This window comes from Hyla sarda, chromosome 3 (genome assembly GCF_029499605.1).
Source record: "Hyla sarda isolate aHylSar1 chromosome 3, aHylSar1.hap1, whole genome shotgun sequence".
Classification (NCBI taxonomy): domain Eukaryota; kingdom Metazoa; phylum Chordata; class Amphibia; order Anura; family Hylidae; genus Hyla; species Hyla sarda.
The window spans coordinates 359,065,857-359,085,924 of NC_079191.1; the positions used below are offsets into that span (position 1 = coordinate 359,065,857).

General features: G+C 42.6%; 1 protein-coding gene across 6 annotated transcripts in view; it reads left to right on the forward strand.

Moving 5' to 3' along the window:
* KIZ (kizuna centrosomal protein) overlaps positions 1–20,068 on the forward strand; it is a 190,845-nt gene that overhangs the window by 119,403 nt on the left and 51,374 nt on the right. For 4 of the 6 annotated variants that reach the window (XM_056567647.1, XM_056567650.1, XM_056567646.1 and 1 more), the window contains 2 exons: positions 5,539–5,604; positions 13,037–13,135. In XM_056567647.1, the coding sequence (XP_056423622.1) occupies positions 5,539–5,604; positions 13,037–13,135 (165 nt within the window). The remainder of the gene's footprint in view (positions 1–5,538; positions 5,605–13,036; positions 13,136–20,068) is intronic. The other 2 variants (XM_056567651.1, XM_056567649.1) reach the window with 1 other exon arrangement.

A 20,068-nucleotide genomic window follows, 5' to 3' on the forward strand; every position in this document is an offset into this window, starting at 1 on the left:
AATGCGGTGCAAAGGTTGTGGAGAGCACAAGTGAACTATATATGAAAAATATCAGGCAATATTGCTGTTAGTGACACACTTATATATATTGGAATGGTCTGCAGTAACGTGGAAACTAATTATCGCACTGTTGACGGCTGTAGGATGTGAGATGCACGCCTAGTGTGTATTACACTATACTCTTAGACCAGCAGGTGTAGGATTTGACTGAATGGCTGAATAGTGAAAGTGAACCACACTGAATACTGCTGACAAGCTAATGTGAATTACACCCTATATACTGATGATTGGCGAATGTGAACTACTTACCAGTGTGAAATACATCTAATACTGCGGAACGAGCCAGTGTGAATAATGGTGTTTATTGTCAATCTACTAATGTGAAGTACATCTGACCAACTAGTGTGAACTGTGTTGGAATACTGCGGACTAGTGATTGTGTATTATACCTAAAAAATATGAATACTTAATATGAACTTTACTCAATTCTGCTGACCTGCTAGTGTGAACTATATTGATTGATGGACCGTGGAGTTGTAAGTGGACTAACCTGTAAGAGGTTTTGGTGTTGAAACACTAATTGAATCCAAACCACAGTCTGAGCATACACTAGCCCTACAGTCATTTAACCATCATTACGGGGGCGTGGCTTAGCGCGGCATGTGAGCGTTCGCATTGGCACAGGGCTCCGCTTGAATCCTGCTTCTTATCCTGGGACTTGGCACTATTTCTCTCTTTTACACTCACCTGCTGCTGTCGGAGGGTGCTTGGAATCCCCTGCTATCAATGACCGGGCACAAGAGGAATAAAAAGATGCCGGGGCCGCTGGACAGTGAGGAGACGGAGGTGCGGGGAGGTCCGGCCCCATCTTGCCTTGCTCTGGTGGCGGAGCACCTGCAGCGCTTCGTGCGCGTCACTGAACAGCCAGCTGAAAGGACGGGGACGGAGCTGGAGTGTGCCTGGAGCACAGAGGACGGTGGAGGGTCTGACTGGCTGGACATTGATGAGAATCCCTCTGCAGCTATGGAGTCCACAATGAGTAGGGGGACTGGGCAGCCTGCTGCTGCGCACAGCTCCTCCATTAACCCTGCCTGTACTGGAGTGCAGCATGCTCTTCATGGGGACTCCTCTACCATCTCCCCCCTGCTCTCCAATGCTGCTGCTGATCCCCTATTAGAGCTCCATGCCACTGCTATAGCTTCTCCTGTGCATATTAACCCCCTTCACTGCTGTTACCTCTCCTGTGCATATTAACCCCTCCACTGCTGGGGTGAACAGTGTACATGTGACTGCTCCTGCGTCCTCCTCTCCCCCTCTTAGCCCCACTCTGAAGGACGTGTTCCTGGCCGTATCTAAGGGCAACGTGGATATTAAATTGTTGCTAGGTGGCTTACGTGAGGGCATTAATCTTATTCGTCATGACATGCAAAAGGTGTCTGAGAGGGTCAGTGCAGTGGAGGAGAGAGTGGGAGATATTGAAGACCAGGTCCCTCCACTCAAGAGGGACATGCACCGTGTGATTAACCACCTGACTGCGCTTGCCGCTAAGTCGGATGGTATGGAGAACCGTCTTAGAAGGAATAATGTGCGCCTGGTTGGCGTTCCGGAAAAGGCGGAGGGTCGCAATCCTGGGGAATTCTTTGAACGTTGGTTCCTTAATATCTTTGGCCGGGAGACTTTGACCCATCTGTTCGCTGGGGAGCGCGCTCATAGAGTGCCTACCTGCACTCTTCCACCTGGGGCACCGCCAAGGGCCGTTCTTATCTGGATTCTCCATTATATTGATCGGGACATTATCTTACGCAAGGCCAGGGACTTTGACTCTCTTGCTATTGATGGTCATCGTGTCTCCATATTTCCTGACTTTTTGGCTGAAGCTCAGAAGAGACGTGCTAAATTCACTGATGTCAAACGTCGCTTGCGTGCATTGAATGTGATGTATTCTATGCTTTACCCTGCACGCCTCTGTGTGGTTGCCCTTGGAACTACTCATATGTTTGATGGCTGGATGGTCATGAGGCTCAGAACAGAAGTGCTGGAACTTGAAGCCTCCTTGGGACTGTTCTCGAAACATATTGGCCACGGTGGTGTGCTGAGATTTCTTGACGATAGCACATCGACCCTGCCTTTTGTGTGGGACTATGAGAGTGTCCTCCTATGTTCCCATGCTATCTCATGTTTATTGCCATTCTCACTGTTTTTGCTGGTCATAACCTGATTTTTGTTCTCTAGGTACCCTGTACTATTGCTGAATGTCCCCCTTTCTATTTTCTCATGCTTTTCCAAGCTCTGCCCTGGGCGTGGAATGTTGGTTCTGTGATCTACTTGTTACCTATGCTACCTGCTCACTCCTAACTGGGCTGTTTGTTTGCCTCCTATGTCGCAAGTTGCGATTGTTTGGTTTGTTGTTTGTCTGGGGTGTTTTTGTGGTACCGTGTCCCCCTTCCGTTTTTTTTGCAGTATTGTCTTCTCTTTGTGCTTATTTGGTCCCTATCTCTTTCCGTTCATGCATGTCCCTGTCTTTTTTCTCTAGTGCTTTCATCCTTACCCCCTGTGTGTCATGGCGGACTATGCACTGTATTGTTGCTTCTGCTACGTCACCTTATTCTGTCTTTCAGTTTTTCTGTGTTTTTGACATATATTTTCTCCGGTTGTCGTTTCTATTCCCCTGGTGGTATCATGGCTAATCCTCTGACTGTGGTGGCGTGGAATGTGCGGGGTCTTAATGATCCTACTAAACGTTTTCCAGGCTTTTAAGCCATATCAGCCTGCCATACTATGGCACCTCACTAATGATATTGTACATTTGTTGAACAAACCGTGATTCGGCCGTACCTTCCACACCACCTTTTCCTCACATGCTAGGGGCGTCAGTGTGCTTATCGATAATAGTATTTTCTTTACGTGTATTTCTAGTCTGATCGACCCGGAGGGCAGGTTTGTGTGTTTGTATGGCACGTTTAACCGTCTTTTATGTGTGATAGTTGCTTTGTATGTTCCTCCCCCGTACTCGAGCAATGCCTTACGTAGAGTGGTATCCTTTATTGCGAGCCTCTCCACCTACTATATCCAAGCTCATCACGAAACTAAACCATATTATTAGATTGGAGAAGGGTGTCTATCTTAAACGGACGGCCATGCACAAATTTGAGCTTATTTGGGGACCCTGGATCGATGTTCCAGGTCTGCATTCCACCTATTTAAGGAGGACCCCTGGGGACGTCTTGTTGGGGGGAGTGAGATAATTTGCCTGTCTTTGTTTTCAGTTGTCTTCTCTGTGTTGCTTTTGTCATACGAGTTTTGTGGTTCTGTGTTCATCCGGTTCACTATTATGTTGTGTGGTTGTATGCCTCTCTCTGTGTGGAGCTCTCCCTGTGTTTTTTTTTCGTAACCTCTACTGGGTATACTCTTTCACAATTTCTGGGAACTCTCTGGGATGGGGATCCTCCTTTCTATATTATTGTGGATCATCCAATGCCATTTTTTTTAACGTTCTGACTCTACCATGTCTATGCAACTTATGGACGAATATTGCACTGTTTTTCTATTTTGAAGTTTTGTACCTGTTTTTATAAAAGGGGGGGACACGGGACTTGGGGGTGGTGGGTGGGTGTATTGTGTGGGTGGGGGAGGGGGGAAAAGGGTGTGTGGTTTTGTTTTATCGTTTGTTTGTACACTGCAAAATGTTTAATAAAAATTTCAGATTTAAAAAAAAAACATCATTACGCTTTCTAAGTATTGCGATCACTGGAATTATCAGTAGACAGCATATCCAGATATGTTGGATTGTGGCTATTTATTTGCTATGGTATAAGTAAAGTAATATTAGACTGAACATCAGCGGAGATTGTTGAATAATGGACTTTTATCTACAACCATTATACACCACTATATGTCTCTATGCTGCTATGTTCACTGAAGTCTATGGATATTAGCCAGCAACAATACATCTATGCAGTATCACGATATACATCTCTGACTATGTGAATTTTGAATATAGCAGCATTATGGGAATGGTGAATGTGTCACCAATAATATTGCTTTGGATTGGAATGTGCCTTATGTGTTAACAACAATGGAGATGGAGAATTAATATATTGCAGCCATCTGAGAAGGATTACACTAAATTGACCTTATACCTACGAGGCTAATACTGAAGGTTTTTTCGATAAGTGTGAACTGTGCAATACATGCAAGAGAACTGTGCAGTCACGATATAACACATGGAACATGTGGACTGATGATGGCGATTCATAATTTTTATATTTTTGATATAACCTATTTTTTTTGTACTTTTATAAGCACATTTAAAGTTATGTTTTAGAGGTTCCCTACCTGGTCATTCTTTTTTGAATTTTCATTATCATTGAAGGTGGTCTGGCCTACTGTTTTGCTGGGAAAGCCGCATCTGGTCAGTAGTCAATCAAATTTAAAAGTTAAAAAATTTAAGGGGGTTCGTACAACCGTTTTTGCTTTAGGAAAGGTGGATCTGGACAGTAGAATATCAAATGAATGCATTGACCATGTAATGCATGTACAGCCAGGTCTGCTCAACCAAGTATGTCACTTAATGAGCGGCTCTCCCCTTTGTTTAATAGATCACTCCATGGATAACCTGGACGTGCTTATTTCATGTTATCCTTACTTTGAAAACCTCTTTAAGAAAAACATGAAAACCTTCACAATCAATTTTAGATGTCAACAAGAAACATGTTGACGTGTGCATTTGTGAATCCGTGAGCTCGAAAATTGCATAGTGATTAACCCCTTTTATTCTTTTGAAGTCTGAACACTGCAAATGTTCTCCATAATATAATATGAACAAAATTAAAATGTTACATGGAGTGTTTTCCTTTTTCTCAATGCTGCAAAATAACAGCAGAGATGAACACTGCACGATTTGTTTTAATTATGTCAATGCAGCCCATAGACAAAGCAATTATGTCAGCCATATACACCAAGAATCCATTTTAATAATCAAAGTTTAGTCTGGGATAATGACTGGGTAATATACACTCGCTGGGTTATCTTCCTCAGTATCCATCTCATCAGAATCTAAAGAGCTCGGCAATTAGGATGAAAACCCCTTTATATGATTAAGCTGGGCACATTGATTTAGGTCTTTGGAGTGCATGCTTGTTTTATTCTCCGTGGAAAAAGCAACTTTGATTCCAGCTAATTAAGTTTGTGGTTTTTTTGCACATGTCCTGCAATTCACAGAGACACTGTTGGTATTTATATACATTTTTTCTTTTTTTTCTATTTCATCTAGTTAAAGCATAAATAATTTAAGAAGCCCCGGTTGGCTCAATCATTTTTATGGCAGCTGAAGAAGGCCGAGAAGAAACCCATTTGATAAAAAGTTCACAGTAGGCTTTTCTTTTGAGAACCGGAAAGTAGAAGACAAGATCAATAAACGCTAGATAACAACAGTATAAGGAAAAAAAATATACTCAAAGAGCAGGGTTTAACTGGAACTAAGCCAGCCCGGTCATCACGCCTTTGAAATGTTTCATTATTTTCTGTCTCAACATACAGATGACACAAGCTCGTGTGAAGATGACAGCAGAGATGGAAAGTTTGGAGCGAAAGAACGTGTTCCAGGTAAAAGTCATTTCACGATGAAAGAAAGAGGCCCAACTCCCACAAGGGTATTAAAACAAATGAGCCGAGATTTACTAAAAACAATGTATGCCTGGTAAACAAAGGTGATCGCGTTCTAACGAGTAGGAAGAGATGCGGGAAGGCTACTGCTGCAGAGTGAAAATCACCTGACCTCTGGGTTTTTACTTTATTCTTGGGTATTTTAGAATGATTAATGCTTGTAAGCTGCCTCAGTAATTACCCTGAAAACTGCAGATGTTGCTAATTTGCTACTTGTCTTTTGTAACTGAATAACTATCAGTTATGAGCGAGTCAGATGTGCTGCGAAAACAGCCGTGCCTCTAAGCTCACACATATCTCAATGTGTGTGTATAAGGGGTCACATTCCAGTTTCCCTTCTCATTTATGTTTGCATTTTCATATATCAGAAAAAGAACAAAAAATCAGGGCACCATTACCATTTTGTCACATTATAAATGATCACAAGAGGCAGTTATCAACATATGGAAGAGCATCAAGCAATATAAAACAGTTGTGATGTTAATTCTTCATGAGAAGGAGTGAAATGCCACAGTTTGGCTTTTTTGCTGGGTAACGTGGGATTGAGAATTTCTAATCCGTCATAAAAATCTTTAGAAAATGATAAATATTGTTTTGTTGATTTTCCTATATGAAAGCAGCCTACATGGGACAAAGTAGGGAAAGTGCGGGATCTAGAAATACAAAACTGATATTTCTCTTTGGGAGATAGACAGGAAGAAGTATATAACTGTCCAGTCTGGAATCAAGAGAACCAATAGGGTATTTATTGGTTAAAAAAAATATTTGCTGTCACCATTATGGGGGACATTTATCAAAGCATTTAGTAGGTTTTTTTTGCTTAAAATTGTCGCAAAAAAGTTGCACGTGCGACTACGCTCTTTTTTTCTACGACTTTTTGCATGTTCAGTGTCCTAAACAAAAAATAAAAATCTTGCTTACCAAAGCAAAAAGTGATTTTTGACTTGCACTGGTCAGAGATTTATCAAGTGCGAAAGTCGCAAAAAAGTCGCATCACATGAAAAAACCTACTAAATTTACTCCAGCTCAGACATGGAGCAGAAAAAGCCACTACCAAAGCAAAACAAGAAAAAGTGCTTAAGTGAACGAAATTTATCAACAGGCTGAAAGCAGTTGATAAATACGTTGCACATAAGCAAAAAAATTGTAAGAAAAAATAACAAAAAAAAGGAATACATAAGCAAACATTGATAAATGTCCCCCTATATGTCTTGGACTAAGACTAAATCAGTTTTTTGTAGCCCTCCTAAAAGATACACAGAAAAGGCTGACACTACCCACAACATTCACTTAATCAGAATGCAAGTGTGCCCAATATACACATGCAGCCAGACCATGAAGGTATTCTTCAATACATTAAACAAATTAATAGTCTAAGCAAAATCACAAACCTAAAGTGACAGATTTCAGAAGACGGCAAACACAACTTGTTGATGTTAAAATCTTCCCTTTCTTAAAAATCTACGGTCACAGATTGAGAGGGGAATAAGGCAACGGCTATTTTGCGACACAGTCTGCTTGCACTTTGGCTGTTTTTGTAGAGCTGCTGTGTGATTTTATCTCGTTGCATACGATCTTGAGGACTGCAGCTGTGACAAAATAGTTAACCTCAGTAGCTCTACAATAACTGGCACAGCAGTATACAGTGTGAGACCACTGAGGCCGATGATTGGCAGCACATGGTATGGTATTTGGGCATATCATTGTTGCTGTGTGTAAGCAAACCCAATGGGGAGGACTGGTCTGGGATACTGGGTGAGGCTTTGATTTAATTGGGGAGTTTTGATTTTTATTATAGTTTTTATTATTTTAGCCTGACTGTAAGCACTGTGCAGTTTTTTTCAATAAGTTGGAAAACCCCTTTAGTAGCCATTGCTCTTTTGAATGTGTTAGTTTAGTCAGCCAAGTGCTTACTTCTCAACAATGGAAACAGTAGGGAAGTATATGCCAGATACTTTGGAGAACACTCACAAACATTAGAATTGATCAGAAAAGATCGCACTTATATATAATAATATATAAGATTTTTAACCAGACTATGAAACTGTGAATCAAGACACTTTTAACATTCTTAACATTGACAGAGTTTTAGGGGTGCGTTCACACTGAGTAGTTCAAGAGGAATTTACTCAAATAATTCCTCTTGAATTCTCCGCTCCAAATTAATGCACATCTTCTCTTCCCATTGACTTTAATGTTTTTTCTGCTGTCCTGTTCACACATCGGAAATTCTGCTAGTGGAATTCCGACGCTAAATTCCTTTCCGCTTGAAGAAAGAGCATGTTCATTCTTCAGCGGAATCCGCTAGCAGAAATCAATAGAAGTAAATGGTAAAAAAAAAATTCTGCCCGACATCGTTTTTGTGCGGAATTTGCACGGAATTCACGCGGAAATGGCTGAAAAAAACCTCCACTTCTTTCTTCCCCATTTCCGTGCAATTCCGCGCATACATTTTTCACTGTGAATTCCCCTTGATTTACCCAGTGTGAATGCACCCTTAGGGTCATAAAAATATATAAATATACTGGAGCATAAATTGCATAAGTTATAAACTGCAAACATGCTCTTGATATTTAGTCAGTCTTTCCAGTATTTCTAATGGCATGTCTTAATGTAGTTGCTTTTTCATTGCATTTTTCTTCAAATTTGAGACTACCAACAATTTAATCCCCTGTCGTGTTGATTACGGTTAGTAATGGCCTATGACCCTAAACTTATATAAACATTCCCTACTCTTCTTTAGAAAAGTCTGAATTGAGCCTTCAATCCCCTTTGATAAAGAAGCCATAAAGACTTTGCTATTAATAAGATTGTGTCTTGTGTGTAAGATGGAAAGTGTTAATCAAATCTAGTTGGCAGAATATAAAACATACACATCATTAGCCAGTAGGCCTAGATCCACCCACGTCTCCTCCAGATAAATGATATGTCCTTGAAGCACCTCTCCATTAATGACCGTCATGCATGTATTATGTATGTACACAATGCATCCAGCTGAAGAGTTGCATATATGTGGCGTATTATAAGCAGTCTTTCCATCAGACTCCTTTTGACTTGAAATTAAAATAATGATTTGCTGAAACATACCCTTATTCCCTATTTCAGCTATAGTCTCTCAGTTTTCCCCTTGCTGTGTGTTTGAAGATGGAGCAAAGCGCAGTAGGGTGCCCCAGGGAGCCACAGCAAGAGCACCCGTATTGTCAATTAGTTTTAATAAAACCGATTCTTGCTAACAAAATCTCTCACTTATTAAAATTTTAATTACTCGCTACAGAACACGTTTTCTTCGTCCAGGATTCTTTAAAGATTGTTCTAGTGAGACATACAGTGGTAACAAAATATACGCAGCATACAGAAAGTCTTCAGACCTTTAAACTTTTTTTCACCTTTTGTTATGTTATGGTGACAAAACAAACAAATAAATCAAATCAAGTTTTTCCTATAATTCTGCACTCAATACACGACAAAGTGAAAAAAGAATGTTAGAAATAAATTTTAAAAAGAACTAAAATATTGCATTGACGTCAGTATTCAGACCCTAAGTGGTTAGAAGAAGCACCTTTGGCACCAATCACTGCCTCCAGTCTTCTTGGGTATGATGCCACAAGGTGTATATACCAGGATTTAGATATTTTACAGCCATTTTTTTCTGAAGATCTTATTGAGCCCTGTAAGGTTAAAGGGGGACTGTCCATGAAAGCCATTTTTAGGTCTCTCCAGAGATGGTCGATTGGGTTCAAGTCAGGTCTCTGGCTGGGCCACTCAGAGACATTCACATAGTTGTCCCTAATCACTTCTATGTTGTCTCAGCTTTTTATTTAGGGTCATTGTCTTGTTAGCAGGTGAACCTTTGGCCAAGTCTTAAGTCTAGTGCACTCTGGATCAGGTTTTAATTAAGAACCTCTCTGTACTTTGGTCAAGGTTGAGGGAAAGCAAATAGGGCAGTCTCCTTGCCCCAGCCTCTGACTTTCTTCCTTCTGCTCATAGGATATTTATTTTCTTCCTTCTGCTCAGTTATTAAATTTGGTGGGGCGACTAGTTCTAGAAAGATTCCATGTTCTGAACCTCTTCTATTTAAGGATGTTAAAGGCCACTTGTACCCTTCGCCAGATCTGTGTCTCCCCAAAATCCTGTCCTGAGTTCTACAGCCAGTGCTTTCAACCTTATGGATAGATTTTTGCTATGATATACATTGTCAGCTGTAAGACCTTATATAGACAGGGCTGTGTCTTTCCTAATCCTGTCCAATGATCTGAATTGTGAAATGTGAAAAAGTGAAGGCTGTACTGTATAAATAAAAACTGCATGGCAATTCTACCCACCTGGCCTGCACAGTTTTATGGTTGTGGCCGTACAGAGCATTTTAATGTTTATTTTCTATTATTAAGTATCGTTAACTTATATAACCCTTTGTGGGTTTAAAAGAGGATTTGGGCCAGTTTTATGGGCCTTTAAGTACTAGGAGTATCGATTGCTGTTTTTAGTCTTTAGGAGAACAGATTGATTGCAGTTGGTGATAACCTTTAATGGACAAGGATAGGAGTTCTCAAAGATGAAATACTTCAATTTTAAAACCTCAAAGATTCTTGAACAAACCTGCTTAGGTTTTCAAAATCCTGTACTCCATATGTGAGGCCAGTCAGAAGGAGTCCTGGGAGTATAATAAGGCTGTCATCAGAAGTGCCTATGGGAACTATCTTTGTTCCTTCACCTAAATATGACACTCATATACCAGTCAGGACAGGTGAAGCCCATATAAATTGGGCTGATATATTTGTTGTAGTACATAAGGGAGTACATAAGGGAGGACCAGCTGTTTCTCTGATTGTATGTGTCATTCCACAGCGTACGTACTACTAACGATTTTAGAGCAGAGGACTTATTAATTGTTCCATCTTTTGTTGATAATTTTGATAAATGTCTGAGGTGGCAGTACACAAGGTTATCACAGGGCATAAATGCGGTTTTCATGCAACAATTTGAGGTTTTCTAGTTTTTTGTAAATAAGACCTAATCAATTCATTCAACTTTCTTATATGTGTTATATACACATTTGTTTTATATTTACAAGTTTTTTTTAACAAACAAAAAATAATTCACCTTTTTTTGAGGAAATGGAAATGGAGAAATGCAGTGAGAAAAGGTAGTAAGGTAAAGGCCAAGGGGATCAGTGATTGGCCAAAGGGTTAATGATCAAAGTCTTGCTGTTCCAGTATCCAACAGAGAGGATGTGGACAAGCGGTTTCATGGCCAAGATCAGTCCTCATTTCATAAAATAACCCAAAGAACAGGTAGAAGTTTGGTTTGACCTTTAGGCTAAGCTCAGATCTGCATTGGAGCTCCTGTCGGGCAACTCTGACGCAGATTCCATTTGAACAGCGGGACCTGCTAAACAAAAATAAACACTGCAAGCTACATTTTTTGTCTGCCTATCCTGCTAAGTAAACACCGGACAGAAACCTGTTCAGCTCCGTTTTTGACCTTGAAAGTAATCTCTGTCAAAGGCCCCTTACAAGCCCTCCAAAGCAGATGGGAGCACGTCCTTATCAGATAGATACCTGTAGAACACTCCTTTTTCTAGATATTAGTCAGTGAATGAGAATATTCTTGTTTAAAGGGATAATCTGCCCCTAGACATCTTATCCCCTATCCAAAGGCTGTCATCAGCTGCATAGAGCGAAGATCGCTTCGTGCTGATTACTCTCAAATAGGGGCCGGAGTATCGGGACTTCATGGCCCCGCCCCTTGTGATTTCACACCCCGCCCCCTCAATGCAAATATATGGGAGGGGGTGTGGCGGCCATCACGAGGGGTGGGGCCGTGACGTCACAATATTCTGGCCCCTGTATCGTGAATAATCAGCATGGAGCGATCTTCCCTCCGTGCAGCTGATGACAAGCAGGTGCTGCTGAAGAGATGTTGATCTCCGTGATCAGACATCTTATCCCCTATCTTTTGGATAGGGGATAAGATGTCTGGGGCGGGGTATAACCCTTTAAACCAACTAACCCCAAACAAATGTATTAAATGTGCTGCATTAAAGCACACATTATAACAAAGTTGTAGAACTGAACAGCTGAGCATGCTTCATTACCCAGTGGATCCCCTAGCTAATCCAGACATTGCCTATTGTACCTATGCCCGGCACTAACCCCTTAGACGGTGAAATCAAAGTTGATTGTGGTGGCTAAATGTGGGATAAAACACTGCCGGCTAGCAGCCTGCACTAATGGAGCTCTAATAACACTGATTAATGCTGTGCTGTGGTACAGCATTGTTCAGTATATGCAATCGCATGTAATAATCCTCCATGGGGACTAAAAAATAGTGAAAAATGTGTAATAAAATAATGATCAATAATAATTATACCACACAGTCAACGGAGTGAAAACGTTAAATAATACCAAAATTCAGAATTAGTGATTTTTTGGTCACTTTATATGGCATAAAAAAAATGAAAAATAAATAAAAACGCTCAAGAAGTGCAATTATGCCAATGCTGCTACATATTACGACACAATACATCCCCATATACAGAAAAATGAAAGAGTTATAGGGGTTAGAAGAGGACAATTTTAGCATGCTAATTTTCATACAAAAAGTTATAATTTTTTAAAATAAAACAAAATCTTTATAAATTTGTTATCATTGTAATTGTTTTGACAAACAGAATAATCATATGGTGTCATTTTAACATTTTTTCTTTCGTTTCACCATAGATTTTGGTATAATGAGTGATGTTATTACAAAGTTGGTGGCACAAAAAACAAGCCCTTATATGGATCTGTAGGTGGAAAATTGAGGCGAGGGGATAAAAAAATGAAAGGCCAAAAATAAAAAATAAACTGATGTCCTTGAGGGATTAAAAACCATATATACAATACAAAGGAATCGCCCAAATAATATACAGTACAGTGTTCTTATTTTTTTTATATTCAGTCAGTGGGTGGTGTATGCAGCTGTATGGCACACAGTCAGATAGATCTGGGGAATGTGTTCAGCATATGCTCTGAACCTGGATTGCAAGTCCACTGTTAACTGAGTCATTTTCCGCATTGGAAGTGAAGTTGTGTGTTATTTGCATTCCTACCAAACAATGTCATGTCTGTAGTAATTAGTTGACACAACGATTATTTGTGCCACTTCTGCCACAGAATCAAAGCACGATGGATTACATGAAGGACAGAAATAGTAAACTGTTAATGATCGCATGAAATAGTAGATACATTATGCATTTTTTATGTTATTTGTACTCTTATTCCTACATAAACGTTTTATGATTTTAATGAAATGATCTTCTTAACTGTGTATCTTTACTCTTAAAGTAAGAAAATAAAATGTATTCTACCTTTTTATTGCTGTCTATATATAGGCAATTCCACAGTTTTGTTACAAGATGTAAGGGACAGAGTTCACACAGAAGAAGATAACATTGAGGAATTTAGCGATATATCAGATATTGAGATTCCCGGTAAGTAATTGTAATCTATTTACATAACATTGTCAGCATAGCTTTTATGTACAAGAGAGCCATGATGGAAGCTCTTTTGTTTTTTGAAGGGCATCGCAGGATCTGCTGTCTGTAGACGTAAGAGCCTGTACTTCTTTTAAGAAGTCTTAAAGATGAGCTATGGCCAACCCAATAAAGATGTTATCCTCATCGAAACGCCCTTCTGTTCCTGAAATATGTGGGTTTGTCTTCTGTCTGTTAAAGGAAAACTCTCACCCTGATCATCCACACTAAACCCAATACACAGGGTTATAGCATGGGTGACCAGGAGTCCAAAGAGGGGTCACTTAATAAATTCAGCACACTTGTTTCTCAGATATGGCCTTCAGAAGTTCCGTTGCTCAAATGACTGAATTGTGCGAAGGAGGCGGAGGTCCGCTGGCCATCCATCCCGGCCTTTTTCTGTCTCCTTCTACTGCTGGCTATTTGCATAATAATTTTCTGCAACTCCACGTCCCAGTGGCATGGAGTCGCAGGTCACATGAACACCTCGCTCTGTAACTGGAGTGCAGGCGCACTGCTAGATTAGCAGAGCGCTGTCTGCAAGCACAGCTCGCACGTCATTATGACATGAGAGCTGTAAAGTTAATCGGTGCATGCACTCCGGCTACAGAGCGGAGTGCTCAGGTGACCGGCAACTGGGACGTGGGTCGCAGAAGATTATTATGCAAATCTCCAGCAGTAGAAGGAGACAGAAAGAGGCAGGGCAGATGGCCAGCGGAGGCACGCCTCCTGCATGCAATTCAGTCAATTGAGCTACAGAACTTCTGAAGGCCATAACTTTGCTTCATTTAGTAAGTGATTCCTCTTTGTACTCCTGGTCACCCACGCTATAACCCAGTGTATTTTCCTTTAATTCAGGGGATCAGGCGGATGGTCGTGAACTTAATTTTAATAATGGAGTGACTATCAGGTGATTGATGGGATTATGCAGTTAGGGGGTGTAAATGCCATACATTGAGGGGCTGTCTTGCCCATCACCTGTTTACGGCCATCTGACTGATTCCCTGAATTAAGAAAATGGAAAAGACTTCCGGAAGTAAAGGGGTAAAACTTAACCTTTATTATGTAACCTACAGTAAAAATTACAAAAACAGAATTCACCTAAAAAATGTGTGTGCGCACTACCACAACCATAATAACAGGATATGTGCCACTAGGTGACGAGACAAGGACAGCAAGAGATGATGATAGTATTAGTTATTAGGCTGGGAGGGAAAGTAATGGTGTAGATGTACCTATAGAGCAAAGGTACTCAACTACTTTTAGTAGGGGTCCGCTTATCCAGGTCTGCCATCCGGTAAAGGTCCGAGCTAAACTCTAAGACTTGATTCACACCTAGTGGCTGCATATATGCCAGAAATAGGCGCTGCCTGTTATAAAACATTATAAATAAGTCATAATCATTCTCCAACTGCCAGACACTGTGCCCCTGGTATAATACTGCCACACACTGTGCCCCTGAGTATAATACTGCCACACACTGTGCCCCTGGTATAATACTGCCACACACTGAGCCCCTGGTATAATACTGCCACACACTGTGCCCCTGGTATAATACTGCCACACACTGTGCCCCTGGTATAATACTGCCACACACTGTGCCCCTGGTATAATACTGCCACACACTGTTCCCCTGAGTATAATACTGCCACACACTGTGCCCCTGGTATAATACTGCCACACACTGTGCCCCTGATATAATACTGCCACACACTGTTCCCCTGAGTATAATACTGCCACACACTGTGCCCCTGGTATAATACTGCCAGACACTGTGCCCCTGGTATAATACTGCCACACACTGTTCCCCTGAGTATAATACTGCCACACACTGTGCCCCTGGTATAATACTGCCACACACTGTGCCCCTGAGTATAATACTGCCACACACTGTGCCCTGAGTATAATACTGCCACACACTGTGCCCCTGGTATAATATTGCCACACACTGTGCCCCTGAGTATGATACTGCCAGACACTGTGCCCCTGGGATAATACTGCCACATACTGTTCCCCTGGTATAATACTGCCACACACTGCTCCCCTGAGTATAATACTGCCACACACTGTGCCCCTGGTATAATATTGCCGCACACTGTGCCCCTGGTATAATACTGCCACACACTGAGCCCCTGGTATAATACTGCCACACACTGTTCACCTGGTATTATACTGCCACACACTGTGCCCCTGGTATAATACTGACACACACTGTTCACCTGGTATAATACTGCCACACACTGTGCCCTTGAATATAATACTGCCATATGCTGTGTACCTAAATAGAATGCTGTCAAACACCATGCCCCTGATAGAATAAAACCACACACCCTGTTTCTGAGTATAACACTGCCACACACTGTGCCTCTGGGTATACTGCCACACACTGTGCCCCTGGGTATACTGCCACACACTGTGCCAGAGTAGAATACTGCTGCACACCATTCCCCTGAGTATAATACAGCCACACGCCGTGCCCCTGAGTATAATACTGCCCCACATTGTGCCCCTGATTATAATGCTGCCTCACACTGTGCCCCTGAATATAATACTGGCAATTTCTGTGTACCTAAATAGAATGCTTCAACAGGGTGGACTCAACCACGGTGACATTTCCTCTCCTGATATAAAGTGAGGGAGAAAACAAAAAAACTGAAAAAAGGAGTGGAAATAGATATAGACCTTATAAATCACTTAGTCCTGTCAATCTAGTGGCACAATATCACAACCAAAGTATTTACAATGAACCTTAAGAGCATCTGGTTGTATGCTCACATGATTACATTAAAACGTTTTGGTCACAAATCCCTGAATTGTCAGAGAAATTATAAATCCACATACGGTATATCGGGAACAGAAGGGCGGATCAAGAAACGGTAAGAAGGTGTGTGATCAGGACGCCCCAAGATATTAAATGATAATGCAATCTCATTTTTTGGAGAGTTGGCCACAGGTTTTCTTTAAGGATACTGATAATATGTTTCTATTGCATATATTCTGCGCCTCAGTACAGTAATCACATAAATCTTTGTCCCCCATCTCATACACTTAATCACCCTTATTCCAAGCTATCATCTCCTTAACCATTTGTGTGACCGTTCGCTCTTAATCATTTCCTAGAAGAAACTTATTGGCGATCAAATGACAATTGATAAAAAGTAGGGATGCACCGATATATCGGCGGCCGATACATATCGGCCGAAAATAGCTATTTCGGCAAAATGCCGAAACAACAAAAAATGTGCAGATAATGACCCACCTCCCCTGCCTGCCCACAGCACAAGTTACAAACACTGCCAGTGGCAGAGGCGCTCGTGGGGGGTGCAGGGGGGGCCGGGCGCAACATCTGGGGGGGGGGGGGGGGTTTGCGCTCTCCGGGATAGGAATACTTCTTTTTATGTGCCCGGGCCGGCTCCCGTGTGTGGCTGCAGGCGGGGGCCGGCCAGAGCATATAAAAACTAATATACTGTATACTAAAAACCAGGGGTCTGTCCGGGCATGCTGGGAGTTGTAGTTTCACAACAGCTGGAGGCCCCCTGGTTTTTAGTATACAGTATTAGGTTTTATATGCTCTGGTCGGCCCCCGCCTGCAGCCACACACGGGAGCCGGCCCGGGCACATAAAAAGAAGTATTCCTAATCCTATCCCGGACATCCCTGTGTCCTGAAAAATCTTTTCGGGACATAAGGATATCCGCGGGTCACTCACCATTCCCCGGCGTCCTCCTGCGATCCTCCTTCGGGCCTTCGCTTCTCCGCCTCTATGGTCGTACGCACGGGACGTCACTGACGTCCCGTGCGTACAACCATAGAGACGCAGGAGGACTGCAGGATCGTCTCAGGAGAACGCACGCCGGCCGGGGCCTGGTAAGTGACCGTGTCATCTTCTTCAGTGTTCCGGTCACCGCTCCTCCGGTCCCGGCACCTACTGCTATGGTCCATAGGCCATAGCAGTAGATGTGACCCCCGGCCGGAGGAGCTGTGATCACTGTGGGGGCAGCAGTACAGACATACAGCCTCCAGCCATACACTGTATATGGCTGGAAGCTGTATGTCTGTGGGGTGGGGGGAGCTGCTTACTATTGTGGGGGAACTGCTGACCTAATGTGGGGGGGAGCTGCCTAATATTGTTGGGGTGGAGCTGCCTAATATTGTTGGGGGGAGCTGCCTGATATTGTGGGGCGGAGCTGCCTAATATTGTTGGGGGGAGCTGCCTAATATTGTGGGGGGGAGCTGCCTGATATTGTGGGGGGGAGCTGCCTGATATTGTTGGGGGGAGCTGCCTAATATTGTGGGGGGGAGCTGCCTAATATTGTGGGGTGAGCTGCCTACAAATGTGGGGGGAGCTGCCTACTATTGTGGGGGAACTGCTGACCTAATGTGGGGGGGAGCTGCCTAATATTGTTGGGGTGGAGCTGCCTAATATTGTTGGGGGGAGCTGCCTGATATTGTGGGGCTGAGCTGCCTAATATTGTGGGGGGGAGCTGCCTAATATTGTGGGGGGAGCTGCCTAATATTGTGGGGGGGAGCTGCCTAATATTGTTGGGGGGGAGCTGCCTAATATTGTTGGGGGGAGCTGCCTGATATTGTGGGGGAAGCTGCCTGATATTGTGGGGGGGAGCTGCCTGATATTGTGGGGGGGAGCTGCCTGATATTGTGGAGGGGAGCTGCCTAATATTGTGGGGGGGGGGAGCTGCCTACAAATGTGGGGGGAGCTGCCTAATATTGTGGGGGAACTGCCTACTATTGTGGGGAACCTGCCTACTATTGTGGGGGAACTGCTGACCTAATGTGGGGGGAGCTGCCTACTATTGTGGGGGGAGCTGCCTAATATTGTTGGGGGGAGCTGCCTAATATTGTGTGGGAACTGCCTACTATTGTTGGGGGGAGCTGCCTACTATTGTGGGGAACCTGCCTACTATTGTGGGGGAAATGCTGACCTAATGTGGGGGGAGCTGCCTACTATTGTGGGGAACCTGCCTACTATTGTGGGGGAAATGCTGACCTAATGTGGGGGAGCTGCCTACTATTGTGGGGAACCTGCCTACTATTTTGGGGGAACTGCTGACCTAATGTGGGGGGGGGAGCTGCCTAAAAATGTGGGGGGAGCTGCCTAATATTGTTGGGGGGAGCTGCCTAATATTGTGTGGGAACTGCCTACTATTGTGGGGAACCTGTCTACTATTGTGGGGGAAATGCTGACCTAATGTGGGGAACCTGCCTACTGTTGTGGGGGAGCTGCCTACTATTGTTGGGGAGCTGCCTACTATTGTTGGGGAGCTGCCTACTATTGTTGGGGAGCTGCCTACTATTGTGGGGAGCTGCCTACTATTGTGGGGGAGCTGCCTACTATTGTGGGGAGCTGCCTACTAATGTGGGGGAACTCCCGACCTAATGTGGGGGAGCTGGCAATCTAATGTGGGGGAATCTAATGAGCGGAGCGCTGCATTTTACCAGAAGACGGGGAGAAGTCATTATCGGTTTCGGCCGGACATTTTTTTTTATTTCGGTTTCGTTTCGGTTCTGAAATTTCCATTTCGGTGCACCTCTAATAAAAAGCTTGATCACATCTTTTATGTGGACATAAAAATTATTGTATAGGAACAGAATTCATGCCCATCAGTAATGTAAAGTGGTTTGTATGAAACATCTTTTTCTATATAATTGATTGCCAGTCTTTTAAAGCCAGTGAGTTTGGCCACAAATGGCTATGTTTTCATATGTCAACTATGCTGGATCGTTCATAGGTTCAGATCTGTGCCCCATTTCAGCCTGTGGGATGCTGGGTACAATGGATTCAACTATTTGCATCCAATGTTCTTATATGTGATGGTTCTGGATTGCCAGCTATATGGAAACCTAGTCTAAAACTATCCTTGGTTAGTATGATTACAGCAATGTCAAATCTATATATTTTTTTACTTTGGCACAGTAAAAAAAAACACTTCTTAAAAAAAAGAAGAAAAAAAAAGTGGATTACCAAAATAAAAGCAAATCTGTTTATTTTTTCACTGTTCATTGCGTGAATAAACAGCAATACAAAATGTATAATGTTTTTATGTTTTATATAAAAATTGTTGTTAGCAGAAAATGTGTATTTTATGTGGGTTTAGGGGCCTTTTTTATGATATTTATCATATAGATTTTAGTTTATTATACTTTACATTATATTTTTACACTGCTCAAAAAAATAAAGGGAACACTTAAACAACACAATGTAACTCCAAGTCAATCACACTTCTGTGAAATCCCACTGTCCACTCAGGAAGCAACACTGATTGACAATCGATTTCACATGCTGTTGTGCAAATGGAACAGACAACAGGTGTTGTGTTGTTCTAGATACATTGTAAGTTTTCCTAATTATGAAATATTGCGTAAGAAGGACGGTGATGGGCAAATGATCTCAGTGATGGTGCTTCTCCAGAGTAAAAAGATTTATTCCTAGATAAATAGCATAAAACAAGTAAGATAGCACATCGAACCCATTTCGGGTCCAAACCGCATCCGTTCTCAAGTGCGTGCCAAGGCACGCTCTTGAGAAAGGGTCTGGTTCAGACCTGAACTGCATTGGATGTGCTATCTTAGGCTGGGTTCACACTACGGTTTGTAATTACGGTTCCCGTATACGGCTGGGAGGAGGGGTGGGCGGGGCTTAATCGCGGCGCCCGCACTCAGCCGTATTCGGGAACCGTAGTTAATGTATGTCTATGAGCCGACCGGAGTGAACCGCAGCCTCCGGTCGGCTGCTTTTTTGGCCGTATGCGGTTTCCCGACCGCAGGCAAAAACGTGGTCGACCACGTTTTTGCCAGCGGTCGGGAAACCGCATACGGCCGAAAAAGCAGCCAACCGGAGGCTGCGGTTCACCCCGGTCGGCTCATAGACATACAT